This window comes from Struthio camelus, chromosome 18, assembly GCF_040807025.1.
Source record: "Struthio camelus isolate bStrCam1 chromosome 18, bStrCam1.hap1, whole genome shotgun sequence".
NCBI classification, from domain to species: domain Eukaryota; kingdom Metazoa; phylum Chordata; class Aves; order Struthioniformes; family Struthionidae; genus Struthio; species Struthio camelus.
In genome coordinates this window covers 5,911,631-5,929,930 of record NC_090959.1, presented here as the reverse complement: position 1 = coordinate 5,929,930, position 18,300 = coordinate 5,911,631, and the positions used below count along the sequence as shown (strand labels likewise).

The 18,300-nt window shown below is 43.4% G+C and overlaps 1 protein-coding gene across 5 annotated transcripts; it reads right to left on the bottom strand.

The window, feature by feature from the left end:
- Positions 1-6,859: 6,859 nt before the first annotated feature.
- Positions 6,860-18,093, bottom strand: ACTR5 (actin related protein 5). 5 transcript variants are annotated; one of them, XM_068912359.1, is made up of 9 exons: positions 17,677-18,093; positions 16,671-16,900; positions 15,714-15,883; positions 14,492-14,709; positions 13,903-14,085; positions 11,263-11,385; positions 10,534-10,673; positions 9,756-9,888; positions 6,860-8,326 (listed from the first exon to the last, which is right to left on the bottom strand). In XM_068912359.1, exons 1-9 carry the CDS (start codon positions 18,070-18,072, stop codon positions 8,069-8,071), a joined length of 1,851 nt encoding a protein of 616 aa, XP_068768460.1. In that variant the 5' UTR covers positions 18,073-18,093; the 3' UTR covers positions 6,860-8,068. The 5 variants fall into 5 exon arrangements, with proteins under 5 accessions (XP_068768460.1, XP_068768461.1, XP_068768462.1 ...); XM_068912360.1 differs by having other exon boundaries at positions 14,492-14,628; positions 17,677-18,083; XM_068912362.1 differs by lacking the exon at positions 6,860-8,326 and adding an exon at positions 8,333-8,699 and having other exon boundaries at positions 17,677-18,083.
- Between the last annotated feature and the right edge of the window lie 207 nt (positions 18,094-18,300).

Sequence of the window (18,300 nt, the reverse complement as noted above, 5' to 3'; positions counted from 1 at the left end):
CCATGGCCCTTTGCCATGGTGGAGCTGAATTAAAGCAAACCCAGACCCTCACACAACAGGGCCCCGAGCTCTCTGTGCCTTTGTATCTGCACTGCAGCTTTCTGCAGTGTGAGGTAGCAGTAAGGCCTCTCTCCTCAAGGAGGAGGTACAGCAGGGCTCGCTGGCCAGACAGTGTCCCGCCTCAGCACCTTCACCACACGAGTACTATTTGCAGCAGCTTCTCTGCAGGCTCAGAAAACCTTCACAACTCAGACTCCAAACTCTGGGCATAGCACCTCTGAAATGGATGTTCACAGTCCAACATAGCGATACTATTCCAAAATCCATACCTGCGCAGAGCTCTATAGCTTGTGTATCTTAATCTGTCCTTTCTGACACACGTAGGAGGGCAGAGTCCTGCGATGGCAATGGATCCAGTGTAAGGACACAATGAGTGTGCTGTATTTACATCTCTTGATGGTTACATACTATTAACTAGCTGTAATTATTTGCAGTCTCTTCTTCCTGCCTGATGCACACCTCGCTACTGTTTCAAGTCTCCTACTGGAAAAGGTGGACGAGTACCTCAGCGCAGAGATCAATTGGCCTGAAACCGCAATGCAACTTACCTTAGCCAAGCTGCTCTGGACAATTGACACTAGTTGGACATGACCTGTGTCACACTGTAAACAGAGGGCAGACTTACACATATAAAAATAACTTTCCCAGCAATGAGGATTCACCAGAGACTACAGCCTTTTCAGCTGATTGTAGTGTGGTATGACGGTTTTGCTAAGAAAGGACATAGGTTTACCATACCATCAGCTACAAACATCTAGATAGTGAGTGAGTGTTGCGGACAAACTACACTACATGCTTAGCCTATTCTTATGCTCTTCGCTAGACATGAACTTTTGATCCGTTATAGCTATATTTTTATTAAGGTAAATTAATGACGTAGTCTGGAACAACTATTTTGCCTTGACAACCTTTCTCTTGCTCTGTCCACAGGCAGAGTTTGTCCTGATTGCAGCTGCTGGTTGACGCGTCAAATGCCAACAGCCTAGGAGTTGCACTGGTGTCACCCCCTCTACTTCAACTGGTCGTGACACCAGAAGCTTACTCCGATGCAGTCTCCATCAGCGGTAGCAATTAGAAGAAGGCCTAAGTAGAAAGTAGCAACTGAATAGAGAACTAAAAACCATTCACCACTCCCAGCACAAGCAAGGTTTACTGTGCAAGGACTGTCTTTCAAGGAGCTTTTGTACCCTAAATGGGGCTTTTCAGAAGAAATCCACTCATTACTCCTTTAAAATTCCAGGAGAGTGAAATCCCCCACTCCTTCATCTCATTAAAAATGAAGGAATGCCAGGTATGTGGCAGGAATCTGGGGTGAGAGGAGGAGTGGGATATATTTTAACCAAACTGTAGTGTGAAAAAAAATCTAGTGATCTAAGGGTCAAGTTTTAAAATACATTTCCCAGTGCTGAGAAACAGTACCAGCGAGGAACATTGTGATGATGCACATGCTTCACCCAAGGGATATAAAACGAAGTTTAAAAGATGACAAAAAATCCTAGCCCTGCCACACTCAGAAATCAGAGCCACTTTGCCTGCAACAGACAAGCTACCATTGGTGTTATGCAAGACATTACTAATATTCAAAACTCACGTGTCAGCAGATGACATCCACCTTGTAACAACCTTCCTAAAGCACTGTAATAATCTTTAGCAGAATCTCAAAGGCATGTTTACTGCGAATACAGCTAAGAAAACAATTTGGGCCATTTTTAAGGCATTCTGAATACTGATAAGATGTTAGTTGACGTTTTCTAGGATAGGTGGATATATCTAAATGCAATAGATGAAACACCAGAAGGCACTTGGCGCCCAAGGAGAAAGGAACAATGGAAGCAGAAACGGGCGATGATCCGGACAGCCTGAGGATTGCCTCGAGGAGACCATCCCTGAGGAACCCAGGCTGGTGCCTCAGTTAACAGTTCTGAGGTCACTCACAGTGTCATTTCCCCGGCGTTTGCAGGGGGAGCTAAGAACTGCTCTGTACAAGTTTTGGTACCAGATTATCATGTATAAAGATGCAACAATTTAAAGAGACATAATAGTAACATGTACTTAGGCACCACTGCAAATTTTAACAACTGAAATTATTTCTAACGCTGCCTAGAGGAGCACTGTGAAAGTCTCTACTAGACCTCAAAGCACAGCAGAAAGACTAGACCAACAGGATTGTTTCTCATTTGAACATGGTTGGACCGCCATTCAAATTGCAGAAGCAAGTGTCAATGAGTCAGGCTAGTTTTTCTTAATTATTACCGTTCTCCTTTGAAGACAGCGAGAATACCCTGAAGAACAGAATCTTCCCATCAAAATCGTTAGCAGAAAGATGAGACTTTCCAAAAACTTTGTTTTTACAGACTTGAACTTGCCTCTAAGCAAGCCTCAGAAAAGGCAAGGAATCCTCAGCTTTCCATGCTGTTATGAGACAATTTTCTCACTGGGTGTAGTGAGTGGTTTAGTAGCACGGAGGATTCAGCAGGAAGATGTGCAGAAACAGCATGACAGCTTAGAGAGAAGGATAATCAGCAGGCCTCAGCTGCAGTGAACAGCCTTCCATCCCTCCCGAGCAGCTCGGGTACTCGCAAAACAGCCTGCTGTATCTGTGCCAGGTGCACCAGGTACAAGTTTTTGAGGCCCACATGTTACCATCACCCATCAGAACTTCTCCTCCTTTTAACAGCAGGCACACAATGCAATGCGGTCTTCAAGCTGAAAACTAGAGAAACCACTACTTCGCTGTCCGTCAGGTTCCTCAGTAGGCCAAGGCATTTTGCACTCTAAAACCTGAGTGATAGGACTGCACTTTAAAAGCTGCATGTTCTGTTCTGACAGGGCAGAAGAGTTCAGGAATCCTACCTCATTTCCTCTGAACACTAGTAGCTTAGATGCTTTCTAAAGGTCTCCCTCCTCTGGGATTCATTTGACCTAGGTCTGAAGAAAGCCACCCTTTTTTCCTTGCATGCTGTAAACCTCATTTCTCCAGTCAGACCTGCTGAGAGCAGTGCACTGAGCTTCCCCTGGGGATTAGCTTCCTCTTGACTCAACAACCTGACCACGTCCTGCCAGAAATGGAGGAGCCTGGATGCCCTCACAGAATCTCCTTGGCAACACAAAAGATGCTTGCCCCATCAGCACAAGGCATTTATTTTCTGACAGACAAAGGGAGAAGCTACTTGGTACTTCACCTAAGTCCTGAAACAAGCAAAAAGCTTAAGAAATCCTATCCTGCTTGAAAATAGGAATATTAAGAGCAAAAAAAGAGTCCAAGTCAGACCATAAATCTGGCTTGCCCCATATTCTAACAGTGATCAGTAGCAATTGATTCAAGTGAAAGAAAGAACACACGTATATAGAGCAATTTTTATCATATTAAATTGTTCTTTCAGCTTCAGGAAATGCATGATTTAAAGACCTTCCAGTTGCTTACGGTCACTTGTGCATTAAGCATAGATACACCTACTACCTGTGATTTTGACACCCTCCCCGCAAATTCCTTTTGAACCTCCCCACCACGCTGCAGTAAAGTCTTCTGTAGTAACTGTGCACTGTGTGAAGCAGCTCTATTAGCGTGAAGATTCATCACCTCATCCTGAGGTTAACTTTGCTGTTACAGATGCTTGGTCACAGAACCAAGGTCTAAGCAAACAGCCACGGCTTGTCATGAGTAGACAGAGATGAAAACAAATTCAGGTCTCCCAGTTGAGTACTCCCAGTGCAGTACTCATTATAGTCTCTGTTGTATTATGAAATGGAAACAAAACCAACCGCTCAAAACAGAGAGGAAAAAAAAAAAAAAGAGATCCCTAAGGATATAAAAACCACTAAAATAATAATTTTTCAAAAAACTTGAAATATGGCACTTTGCTGCCCTAAGAGCTAAGGGTGGGCTTGCGTGCAGAACAAGGACAAAAGCTGTGCATCAACTAAACACAGGAAATTGAGCATCTGAAAAGAGGGAGCAAGAGACAGCCTAAAGAACACCCAGCAAAATATGCTGGATAAGCAGGCAGAGGTTTGAGCCATCTAGGACTGAGAAGTTTCGTTGAAGCTCGTTGTTTAGAGACTGGCTCGCTATCTGCAAAACAGCAGTGAGGATGGATAATGGGCGTCAGAACAGCTGCTCTGTGCCTGATACATTGAACTGGGGTGGAAATCCTACCATATGACTTTGGGATAATCTTAAATCCATTACAACATTCTCCCCTTCCCTGCTCATCCCACACGAGCTTCCAAACTTCTAGCTTATGACTGGCTGCTACAGGATCATTGCAGGCTGTCTCTGAAGGGATAATCCTAGATTTTAAGTGACAGTTCACGGGCATCTTCTCTTTCTTCTGAAATGCTGTCTTACACAGCACGTTAAGTATTTCAGAGATTAGTAACTGGAGCAAAGAGTTCTAATCTTGGTGTCCTAGTGGACATTTAGCAAAGAATTGTTAGTGTTTGAAGTCGCTATGGCACAGGAAATGTAAGAAGCCTTGAAGACCAGAAGCAAACCTAGTATGCAGCTCAAACGGAAATCTGGGACATTAAACACATGATCTGTGTTTAGTCTCCAGGGCTTCTCACTGACGTGATATTTCCACTCAGAGCAGATCTTAGGGACCCTGTGAAAGGTGGAACCCAGTTTGAGCTCTCTTTTAGATTAAATAGACTGAGCTCACCAAGCCTGTTAAATGACAACCTGTACTTTTGTATTCTTTGACCTGAATTAGGTGATAAGTGAATTGTATAATAAGGTTACAGGTTGCTTTGAACTTAATATATTGAGGACCAAATGTTAGCCACTTGTCCATCTCTGAACTGACAGTTGCACTTTGTCAGCTTGCAGGATACAGCTTAGGAGGATAAACACACCACAGATTTTAAGGCTGCTTACACAGCAACTTAATCAATATGCCCTATGATCATTTGGCAAAGGCCCTCAGAGCATCAGATAAATTCTCTTGTGCACAGATTTTTTTTTTCCCTCCCTTCAGTAGGGTTTTTCCCATTGTTCCTCCTGCCGCTCCTCATACAACCAAGAACTCCAGTAAAAAAGAGCAAGATAGGCACCTTACCGGCCTCTTCTTATTTTAGGTGGCATAAGGCAACTCATGGAAGGAAATAGTCCAAAGCCTCTAAGGCTTTTGTGTGTCCTATTGCAATTACAAGGAATAGAAAATAGGCATCCAAATTCTTCATGTGGCTATGAGAAAACCTTACCACAAAAGCGTCACAACATGGGAGTTTTATGAGACTTTCAACTAGCCATACCACCAAAAGTAACACCGTTGCCTCCTCTCCTGCCCTCCTACCCAGCATCCACTCCATTTTTTCGTGCCAGCACCAACGCTCATGCAGCTCCACAGTAAACGTATCAGGGAACTGAACTTCACTGGATAAAATTAATCCCATTCTGCAATGTTCACGCTTTTCATGCTGCTACGCCAAGTAATTAAGCAATGACCAACATATTTAGAACAGCCTGTGACTGCGATCGTTTTGTCCAAGTTCATTAGTTACTCCAGTTATTGTGGGACAAAGTGACAAATCAACAGCTAATATTTGGGAGATTATAAGACTATGCTTCTGTACAGCTGTTAAGGCACCTGATCTGGCAACTCTGTACTGCGTTGGACAGCTCTGCTTGGAATTAATACAAATAAAACAGTTGGAATAGTTTGGCCAAATGTTTAAAAGTAGCATAACTACCCATCACAGACACCCTTTTAGGTTTTCATTCCGAAATGGTTTCGTGCACAACTTACGCTCTTACCTACTTAACTACCATAAGCATTAGAAAAATGTTGAAATCGTCAATATTCAGTCCGTACTAAAAGCCAAAGGTGTGTCAAAGTGGCTTGAATAGCAGTGGGATATCAAATATTCTACTACAGTTCACTGCTACAAATTCAGATCAGAAAGGATGCTTAGTTGGGGTGCAACATTATTGCACTACAGTATGGTATTTTTCCCATGTACTTTAACACCCATAAAATTATATTAACAGTCTTGAAAATGGGTATGCCTTGAGGCATTCAGAGATTGGATTAACAGTCCAAATTTGAGGTTACTTGAAGGCAGCTAGCTGCCTTTTCCACCTCTTCTATTAACCAAATAGTCAATCAGGACCAGACCAAAGCTCCATTTAGGCCTGTATCCTAACTCAGAGTCACCAGTGCCAAACGCTTTAGGAACCGTATAAGAGGAGAGCAGGTATGCAACAATACTTCCTTCATACACTCTTGAAGAACATGCGACCACAGGACTTCCTATGCACAGGTGATATCCACCATGTAATAGCCCTCAGCATATTATTTTAATTGCAGGTTTGGGTAATATTTTGAATCCAAAAATGTGTATCACATCCTGTGGTGACAACCCTCCCGCCCCACTTCATCATCAACAAATCTCCCATATTCTTTGTTTTGAACCTGCAGCATAACATATCTTGCTGTCCTACAGCTTTTAGGAGACTGGAAGCCACCCCTTGCTCACTGCCTTTATACCAATTGGGGTTTAGATGTTTTCCCATAGTCTTGATCTTTTCTAGCCTAACAGTTTATAACTCTTAAAGTGATGGAGTCCACTTAGGTTTCAGTTCAGCATTTAGTATTAATAATCCTTCTGTGAAAGCAAAAGTGTGTTTTTTACTGCGAGAACGGAATTCACAATCAACATTTCAGCTGGAGTACATTGAGCAGCAGGAGAGGGGCCCAGCTGCAAGCCTGTGTTCTGCAGCATCCTAAGATTATTCAACTAAATACGTGCTTGTTGCTGTACTCTTTAAAGGATTCAAATGACTGAAACAACTCAATGATAAAGCACAAATAGTTTGCTTTACTGTTAAAACAACTTAAGATGACGATAGCCTATTCTGCTTTTCGTCAGACTGCAAACAGAATTTAAACGTTATCTATTAAGTAAAAAGGTAAATTTGCTGACCTCTTTAGCTTCTGTTAACCCTGACCGCATTGGTGTTGGCACTCATCATAATATTATGATACCACATTGAGGTTATCAGGGCTCTTCTGGTAAGGGATCAGTCTCCTCTCATTTCCCAGCCTTGCTAAAATAAAGCTGACGCTGACGGTTTCGGGGGAAAGAGCAAAGGTGTTTCCAATGGAAGAAGCCAATGGATTGTGTATTACTCTGTACTAATTACAGATTAGCCCTAAAAAGCCCACTAACATGGAGATACCCCCAGCCAACTTTTTCAAACAGCAATATAGAAGAGTCCCACCAGTCAGGTGCTCCTCTGTTCGGCCACGACTCTTGTAAAAACCTAAGGACCCCAAAGGAGCTGGAGATCCTTCCAGATTGTGCTTTATGAAGGGTTCTTTCTTTGTAGCTGAACAGAGCTTTATGCGACCAGGTCTCCAGTTCCAAACAGGACATCATTTCACTGTTAGAAAGTATCTTAAATCCCACCACTGATTCTGCAGTGATTTAACAGAAAGCGCATAGCGGGGAGGAAATCAAACGAGATGCGAGTCAAAGAGGCCTCAGAAGGAAACCCATAGATCAGCCCGTCTCTGGTCTCTAGTAGCTTGACGTGTCCTGACGAATGCTCACAGCAATGAGCAAGGGAGACGCCTGCTGGACTGATTGGCTTGATACAAGCCCAGTTTTTGGATCATGCAATAGGGACAGTATAAAATCAGTAACTTTTAATTAAAAAAAAAACAACCAAATAAAAAACATATAAAGCATACCCTCATAAAAAAACTGAGTTAAAGTTTATGAGAAAAATTGCATTCGCTGGAATGTGCTTCTGCTGTGTTCCTTCTGGCCGGTATGTACTCCCGTGGTGTGTACAGGCAGCAAGTGCTATGACTGTGCCAAGTGATGCCCCAGAGCCTTTGAACAGTTTCTTCTCTTTCAAGTGACCAGATGAGATACCTTATGCCCTCTGACTAGCCAGCAAGGCTAGGCTGAGGCCTTTACTCTATGCATAGCTCATTCTGCAGAGCTCTTCCCTTCTTTGCACCGTTATCTCCCCAGGAGAGTATATGACAAAGGCTCTGTGCTACGCTTGCTCACAGGGATTGCCTGTGCTGGATGCCAGCACTCTGCTAGGCGCTAATGCCTCAGTTGTCCGTGGGGCCTGCTTTGGAAGGCGAATGGGAACATAGACATTTGAAGCACAGTGTTCCTTGAGGTATTCTCCCCCCTTTTCTTCATAGTCTTTCCTGGTTATCCAGCCTTCCTCACGGGTCATGTATTCCACTGCCCAATCCCTAGCCCCATACCAGGCATCTAAAATGGGACTGGAAGCAAGATGAACCTGGATGGAAGAAAGACACAAGGGGATCTCTGTCAATGTAGGAGAACACCAATTTGTTTCAGAACTAAGCACAAGAGAGAAAAGCCCTTTTCCTTTAAATCCTGATTAGAGCATTATATGGTGCAAATTACTAATTTCAGAAGTATGAACTCATCATTCGGTGCACTTGAAATAACCTGAGGAGGAAGGATAAGAAAGGGTTTGAAGTTTGCTCACCTACAGAACTATTCTGTGAATCTGCTCAGTTTCTGTGGACTTGTCAACCCACATGTGGTATATCATATTCACCACCAACAGTGCTCACAGTTGGAAGTCAAGGCTGGAAAAGTTGGTGGTGTTGCAAAACAAGTTTCAAGTGCACCAGCAAAACTACCTGGAATTAGAGTGGCAGGGAGGAATACTGCAAGCTAACAGAAGTATGTGGATTCATATTTCCATTTAAAATGTTCCCATTACTGCAGCATGAAATGCATTCCTGGTCCAGCAACAGGATTACTATGCTAGGCACCATGCAAGTACCATACGTGAAATCTGTGAAGTGACAGACTGCTGATGGGACCACACTATGGACCATATTTAATGAAAAGAAATAAGCTCTTATTCCTTTACAAACAGCAACATTAGAAGCAGAAGAAAATGAGAGGCCCACAAACATATCCTCAAAAACAGGAAGTGACATCCTTCTTAAAACTACCAACCATATGGTTGTAACTTCCTATCGGTCACATGAGGCCCAAAGGCAACAGGTGCTCACTTCAGAAAGAAACAGCTGTGGAATTCCAAGATTACATTCACATATCCTTCTCATGATCTGTAAACTCTTTTGCTATTCAGGAACATAGCAGATTTGGGGAGAAACTCTGTAAGCTGTTTTCAGAACAACAGGGAAAGCTCTTAGAAGTCTTATTACAAATGCATCGCAAGCTCTTCCTCCATTACTGCTTTTTTACTAGCAAGCAAAATACAGAGGAACAGGTTTGGAAGATACCCACTGAATCTCTTTTGCTGCCATCCCAGCAATCATTACCCGTGGGGGAAAAAAAAAGAATTACATATAGGATTTAAGTGAGTTCTGTTTTTTCCCAGCAACTACTCCTACCAAAGACTGCTTGTTCCAAATAGTAACTGTCCTAATCATAAGAAATCAATTTGCAAATTTCCATCCAAATATAGTTGCTTGTGCTTTCACAGTGCCATAGCTGAAGCAGCTTTTCCTCTTCCAAGGAGTTCACCCTACTTTCTCTGATGTATTTAGAAAGAGCAACCGTATCCTCGCTTACCTTTCATTTTGTCAGGTCAAAAAAGCTGTTTTCAGTCTCCTGTCATTCCCATGCCCTAAGTACACCCACCCTGTACCTTATCCAATCCAAAATACTTTTGGGTATGGATGAACAGATTGTTCATGTGGAAGTCTCATCAACGCACGTACCTGAAAAGACGACTGGAATGGCCTCATTTCAAGGAGTTCTCTCTGGACTCTGGCTTTCAGTCCAGGGTACATTGCATTTCCACCAGTGAGAAAAACATTCTGGACAAGAACAGCCTGTTGCTCCTTTGGATACCTGCAAGGAACAAAAAAAAGAAAACCCATCACTTTCATCTTTTTCAGCATTGGAGTGCCTCAGTCCTATGAACTGAACGACTATGGAGAATACTGATACCTGTCTTCAAGAACTACTCTGAGAAATCTTTCACTTCCCCAATATCAAACTCTGCATTAATTTGTTTTCTTGAAATTCAGTGAGGTGGAAGAAGAAAATTCTTAAAACACTTTGAACTGTGCTCCATAAATCAATAATTCTGCAGAGCTGGCATTCTCTGAAAAGTAGTATTACATCTCATCTGTTCACACAATTTGGCAGGTGACTTCATTCTAATGTCAAGTTGGCTGTAAGTAGTTGTCCAGTGGGTGTGTCTCTATCAGAAGTCACAAATGTCACAGCCAATTTTGGTCTCAAAAACAGACACTACCAACTTATTGCTTCCAGGGATTCAAGGGTTTGTTGTTCCTACCTGTAACAACTTAGACAAGCAGGGATTTATCTGTGGTTTCAAGAACACTAAGACGTCTAACCCGCAATGCCTGAGCCCACCAAAAATGACTATTCAAAAATATTTTCTCAAGCAAACAGTATTGCAAAAGCTAAAATCAAAATAAAACTAGCTTGTTTGAAGTTAACAAGTGCCGAGTAGCTTTAGAAACTCACCTCTCAAGGACATATTGCATGGTTTCTGCTATTCCTGCCTGGTCTTCTCCTATCAGAGAAGGCTGGAAGACGATCTCTGGAGCCCTGATTCTCTCAGTGCCAAGAAAAAGCTGGTGGTACTCTGCCAGGTTAAACACGGGCTTTAAAAGTGTGAGATTGAAAAGCAATAGAAAATTAAGTTAAAGAACTGTAGCATTCTAGAAAATACTCCCCTTATCCAGTTCCCTAATGTTTCCATTTGCTAAATAAACTTCATTCTAGCAGGCAGCTGATAGCTTTGTGTACAGGGTTACCGTCTATGCAAGGCACGCAGAAACCTTAAATCAGCCATAAGCTAAATTTCCGAACAGTTCCATACAAAAGAGAACACAATACACTCTCAAAGTGCCACGTTGTAAAAGGTTTTTAAGACAAGGTTTCAAACGACTAAGGAAACCAGACTTATGCTATACTTTGTGTCTGCCGCCACTCAGTTCTAGGGCTCTGCTTCGCAAGGTCAAAGTTTTGTTCACTGGTGCCTCTTGGTGGGACACTGGGCTATGGATCACACAGAAAAACATTTCAGCAGAACTTTCACTCCAAAACATCAGTAAGATCGTACGGGCTTCTCTCCTCATAATGTACTGTTCAAAGATCCCTTCAAGACCACATCTGGAGACGTGTTAGCAGGCTAGCTGGACAACCAGAAAGTAGTACCCCTGGCACGAGGCGTAGATAGACAAATCAAACCTGCACTGCAGCAACAGGCTTCTCAACTTCAGGCTGCTCCTCAGCAAACAAAGGCTCAAACTCATTAATGCTTTCCACATCCTCCAGTGACTGTTCACTGCCTAACGGATCCAAATCAGGGGTCTGGAAACAGAAACAGGGAAGACGTTATTTGAAATAGGTTCTCTCTGATGTGCTAGCAATTCACATATTATCACCGGAACTGCAGTCATGTGTAAATTCAGTCCTGATCCCTTAACCTTCAGCTCTTTAACATGCTTGAATCAGAACACATGCTTTTCTCCAGCACTGGAGAGAAAAAAAAAAAATCAAAAGAGTGAACTACCTAGAAAACAGAAATTAAGAAATACATATATTCAAAGAAAAAAAAAAAAAAAGGAAAAAACACACATAAATCCCCAAACTTGCTTCCAATAATTTATCACAATGCCTACCCAGAAATTAAAGCCTTACTCAAAAGGGACTGCCAGGATCCCCAGGATCCTAAGCCAGCCATGTCCTAAATATAACAACATATTAAAACTTATCAAAATAGCTTTTTAAGTTGGTTAAAACCTGGTGTATTTCCAACACTAACTGCTCTATAATTACCATTTAATTCCCTGCCTTGCTTGTGTGGGTCTGGAAAACAAATATTTGCTAGCTACAAAGCCGCCACACAGTGCTTGACAGTTGCCCAGTTTCAGCTGCCTGGCATTACTACATGGGATGCACCAAAAAAACCTTAAATTTCACATAGACATAAAGGTGCCTGAAAGCTCCTTCTTGAAGGAAGGCATCACTCAGGATCCCAGAGTACTATTGTGAAGTGAGAACAATTCTTAAGTTACCTCATATATTTCAGCATTATAATGAAACAGCTTTAGTAACAGAATCCCAAAGATTTGTTTTTGTAATTTAAAAATAAAATGTTTGCAGTAATATTTAGCAAGCAATAAAGGAAGCAGACAAAGCTACATTGCTTCAAAGAATTCTTACGTATCTAGTGTATGGCCGTTTAAAACAAGCAACTAGTCAAAACCAAACTCTAAGCAGTGTTTACTGTTAGAGCAAACTAACAGTAACAGTTAACTGAAATTATCTCCAACATTTATGCTTCTTTATTCCCCCGCTTTCTATGTCCTTAAAAAACCCTAGCAACAGAAAGAAACGTAGAACTCAGTTGCGGAGTTAGCACAAAACCTGGGACAACATTCTGGGCTTTTACTCTTTTACACAGCCACAATGCGACAGACTATCTTCATGAGTGAATTCTGTGATAACTGTAGGGTTTCTCACAAAGCGCAGACCAAACAGAAAGGCCTGCTGATTCATTCCAAGGTCTGAGACAATACTTAGCAAACAAAAAGAGCCTGGAATCTGAATGAACATGCCTGAACTTAGGCACAAACACGGGGCAAAATTATAAGAAGCTGTCTTTCAATTACTTCTTTCTAAAATATTTTCTTTTGACAGAAGGCAGCAAGATGCTTTAACACAATGACAAATCTAGGATCTACCCCAACCCTGCCAAAACCCCATTGTCCTCATTCTTAACGCAAAGTGTCCTGGTAAGGGTAGGCAAAACAGAACTCTGAAGGTATCAGCACACCTGCTAGTTTTGGCTACATCTCAAGTCCTACAAAAACCACGTGCATTTCTACATCTGGCAGCTTTCCTCTATACTTCATTTTCCTGTTTCCCTCTCTACCTTTTCGTGAACAGAGGTTGACTTAAGTAGCAAAAGCTTTATCTTACATGCCTTGTAACAATGTCTAGCAATTAATCTTCCATTATTATTAAAAAAAAGCAGCATGTTGCTTAATTGCACCTAAAAGGTAGCCAAAATGAGGCACAGGGCTATGTGATCCCCATAAAAAAAGGGAAAAACAGAAAGGAACACACTGCTGGAGACGTGAGGGGAACTGAATGCCGTTCGCCCTAGGATCATAACAACTTGAGGATTAAGTATTTAAAACTCAGTATCCTTTAACTGTCAGACAATTGAAAAGAAATTTTTTGACATACCAGGCCCGCTTATTTCATCAAAACTCATGCAAAGGCAGAGTCAGAGGTTGGTTTGAATTATGAAGGAATAGGTGTCACATTTAATTTAATTATGAAGGTCAGGTGTCACATTTAAAACCCTCTAAGCAAGTCAACCTTAAGTAAGGATGCTGGCTAGCACACACCGCTTCCCATTGTACATATCCCTGGCAGTGTATCTTTTAACTGGTCTTGCCCCTTAGGCTAACTTCCTTTTCCCCACCCTCTAAAAGGCGTGCAAGAAATTTGTTAGGAAACTTAATTTCATATAACTGCCCATTTAAACAAGCCTCGGGAAGCCTAGAGATTAGGCTGAGATTTATACAAAACACAAAACGCAATCCAACTAGAAGACATGTCCCAGAGCCCTGTGCAAACAGCACAGCAGAGATTACTCATTTCAGGCACACGCTACAAAGTCAACACCGTAACCTTCTGTAACTGCATAGAAAGCTGGAAACGAGAGGAATAAGAGTCAAATTAACAAAGAGTTGCAGTGTGTTAAAGGAAAACCTTGGCTCATTAATAGAGTAGTCTGACGGGGCACGTTTTCAGGCACAGAAACTTAACTCCCTCAGAGATAACAACCAGATTAACTAGGTGACAATGTTATACCTCTGGTTTGCTGTCCACAACATCCACTTCAATATTGACTTCTGCCTGTAGGATTTTCTGCTTTGTTTGTTCAATTGCCAGACTCAGTTTGTTGATGTAAGACTGAAGTTCTTCTGCAGAGTCCATGTTCAGCTCTACCAAAGCTTTGTGAAATTGATCCATTTGACCATCTTCTAGAAGTTCCTACAGACAGAAGACAACTAGTTGTGATGAACGATACAGGATAACCAGCTCTGTGTAAAATGTTATAGACTTATTCTGCCTTCACTACCAGATATTACAGGTGTGTGCACTTCAACAGCATTCAAAATATTTCAGAGCAGAAGTACTATTCAGAACCTAGAAACATCCTCTGCATAAATAATCTTTCCCTTTTGTGTTGCAAGTAACCTTAAAAAGCCCTCAGAAAACAGGTGGGACAGTCATAGCTTCTTTACAGTGAGTGCAGAAGCAGATAGCTGTGACATCAGAAAACAGCTGGGACAGTCACAGTTTCTTTACAGTGATATATGACCTCTTGGATAAGGGTCTGAGGGCAGCCTGACCCCCTCCCCAAGGACTGCATAGAAAACTTCGCTGTCATGATTACCTGTACATACAGCAGCCTATCAAGCCTCTCTTGGTCAAGTTGCAGCTTCTCTTCTCGACGACGTGCGTTTAGTTCTTGAAGTCGACGTAACTGCTGCTGCCGTCTCTCCTGCTTTTCCTCTGACGTAAGCGTGCTGCCTAGAAGTTTGTTCGAGAAAGGCAGTTGCATCTTGTGCATGTTGTTCTCATAGTACTCAGGGGATCGCCACTTCTGTAGCTCTGAATGTTTTGAAAGTAAAATCATAATTTTTTTGCCAGGCTGAAAAGGATGATTTTTATTTTTAAGCGTTCCATACTGTAACTTCAGACTTTAAAGAAAGAAGGGAGCAGCCTAGTCTAGGATTCTGCCCATCTCTTGACAACTGTCCACTGTATTTAGCTTCCCCCTCAGAGCACTACCTTCTAACCACATACACAGTGCAAACGACTTAGTGTTCTTATCTCCAAAATTAAGGAAATAAAAAAGACCAAGCGTGAAGTACACACTAACATCTCTTCTGACCACAGTAAGGGAGACTCCTCATACATTTCTAAGAGCTTCCACACAGTCTCAGAGCAAAACCTTTTCTTCTCTAAATACTATTTTGTATGTGAAAAGTATGTGAGGGGGTTCTTTACCTAGAATTACATTTACCACAGTAGTTTTAAAACTTTTTTAATTCACACCAAAAAAAAAAATCATTAGAAGTGTTCTCTGCAGTTTTGAAAATCTTAAAACCAATATGCTAGGGGTACAGAAAAGCAGAGGAAAAAAAAAAGGTCAGATGCAGAAATCATCCTGCCAAAACTTTTGTTGGAAGTAGAGAATAAAACAATTAAGTTTGATTTTAAAATATTTTCCTTCAAAATAATCCCAGTTATCATTCAGAGGTATTTGAACTAATACAGAAAGCATTTTTGATTTAATTCATTTCTTGCTTAATGCTATATTTTTCATTTTATGACCTCTTACAGAACTCTGAAATTGTTGTCAAGCTTTTCCTGTGAAGTGGATTACTGGAAAGAAAGCTGGAAAGCAAGCAGTATATTAGTAGCCAAAAGTACATATATCTATATAGATATAAAAATACAAATAGATACACACACACAGAGATATAGATACGTATATATATTAGCAGCAAGTATATTTCAGTCAATCTCAGCCAATCTGAGCGCAAGGGACGTAGAAGAGAGAACTGAGTTTGGATTAACGTTATCTAGTGACAAATTACAGCCGGTTTTACCTTCTATATAGTCCTCTGCAATGTAGCTATGCTCATGCAGTATTTCCTCCATGCGGCTGAGAGTGATGGCAGCAAAATGTCCTGGGTATTTCAGCTGAAGGAGGCGTTGGAGATATACGGCGGCTTGACATCCTCCAAGATTAATACGTTTGCAGTTTTTAGCATCCAACCTGAAAACCCAAGAGGGAATCTCTGAGATTGGAGAGATCCACAAGTTCTGGGCAAAATAGACTTTCATTCAATATTATTTAATCTCTGATACGGTCAAGTGGAGAGAGAAATATTCTCAGGTAAGTATTTCAAAAGGCATTATTTTATGCAAAATTTATGACCAGCTCGGGACTCCAGAGCCATAGAGATGAAGTAATGCTGGCTACAGGAATATGCTTTGTTCTAGTCCAAGAAGTGAAGTGGCGATTAATAGAGCCAAAAAATTGGTCCCTCTTAATGTAACATTTCACAATTGGCCAGGCACAAAGCTAGGAAAGTTGAAGCAACTGCCAGATACCGCAAAGCCATTTCCTGCGGTAAGGATTTCAGAAAGGGTAGACCAATGTAGCAGCCTAATCAGAATGACAAAAACCTTACAAGGACTGCAAAGGTCTCACTCTCTTTTGTCCCAAAAGCAGCATTAAAGCATAACACGGTTTTCACGTGTGATCTTATTGGGGGCACATAGCCTTTTTTTACTTTTGGAAACGTAGAACTATGAATAGTAACTAAAAAAGCAATATGCACAAGGACAGCACTACTTCAATTTCAAGTTCAGCAGGAGTTAGCAAGAGCTGCATACATAGTTCTTCTCTTCAGTATAAATTAAGACCTGGTAAGAGCTCACAATTGCAGAAGCCAGAACACCAAATGCTAGAGGAAAAGGTATTTTGATCGCTTCGAAGTCAATGACAGAGTAAGGCTTAACAAATAAGTTAAGGCGCACTTAAGAGACCAAGAACTCACCTGCCTTCTAACACTGGCAAAATATGCGTACACTGGTAACCTGAGGATATTACCAAACCACTGCAGGGCCAGTTCTGCCTTCTGTTGTGGTAAAAACTGTACAAGCTGTCTACGCCATACGACACTTTTGGAACTTGATAACATTCAAAGAGGAGCTCTGACATCATTTGCCTTGAATACAGAGGATTGCACACCGCTTCTGTCAGAACAACTGGGTGATCGACGCAACCCTGTAAGAGACACAAGGCGGGGAGAGGAGAGAAGAGAGGGGATGAAGAGAAAAATCCAGGGGTGTTCACCCTTGCCTCTACTTTTAAATGTCAGCAGCAACTCTCCCAAAGCAGCAGCGAGAAAGTGCCTTATGTGCAGGCTACTAAGCAAGTAAGTAAATGACATCTAGTGTTTAAGGTGGAAAAAAAGAAGTCTTTGCCTATAGCAGGATTTCCAACGTTAATTCGATCAAGAAAGAAACTCCTATGGGGAGAGAAGAATGGATTTCTAGAAATATTTGCAGAGTGCCAAAAACGTAACTAACTAACCTATGCAATGAGGAGCCTAAACGTAGCTGAAAACTGCTAGAAGCTTAGTTCAGCCTTAGGTAAAAGCCTCCAAGGGATACTGTCACGTATGTCAAGGGCTTCAAAGTCTGAAGAGCAACTCTCAACGCAGACGAGCGCACAAAACACGTAGCCAGCGAGAACCGATTACTCCAAAACGCCACACAAAATCCGCAGCGTGCGGTCTCTCTGCCAGAGACCGAGCCTAGACGCTGCTTCTTGGCGACGGCCTGCCAGCAGGCTCCTTCCCAGAGCCCCGCTTCCACCCGGCGCCCTGGCCGCCGCGCCGGCCACAGCGGGCTGCCCGGCGCCTTCTCCGGCTGGCTCTCCAAGGGGGGAGCGCCACAGCGTCTCTGGCCGACCTGGAGGGGGCGAAGCGATGCGATGCTCCCTAGAAGACACGTAAACCGGCCTCAAGCGCGTCCCCGGGCCCCCCCCCCCCGCGGTACCTGCGAGGCGACGCCGAGGCGCTGGAAGACGTGGTCGAGGAGGAGCTCCTGCAGCTCCAGCTGGACGGGCACGTTGCGGTCGAAGGGCGAGCGCAGGAGCCAGCGCAGCGGCTCGGGGCTGCCCAGGTCGTTGCCCACCTGCGTCTCGGCGCCGGCGCCGCCGCGGGCCCCCCGGCTGCGCGCCGCCAGCGAGCGGAACCGCAGCAGGGGCTCGGCGGGCACGGCCGGGTCCGGGCAGGCCCAGCCCGCCCGCGTCTGGAAGGAGCCGTTGTCGATCACCAGCGGTACCGGCTGCGGCGTCCGCACGGCCGGGCCGGGCTCCAGCACCGGGTCCGGGGCCCAGCGGGCATCGCGGAAGGCGAACACCCGCCCCGCCACAGCCGCGGCCGCCGCCATCTTGGGCCCTGCCCCGCCGCTCCGGCCGGCAACGCCAGCCGGGAACTGCAGTTCCGGGGCCGCAGGCGCCGCGTCCGTCCGTCCGTGCCGGCCTCCTCCCGCCTCCGCGCGGCCCCTTAGCGGCGCCTATTCGCAGCCGAGCGAGAAACGCGACCGCGTCGCCGGTGCTTACTTACCGCCCGCGCCCCTCTCCCCCAGGCTGGTTTAAGCCGGCCCGCGGGGGCCGAG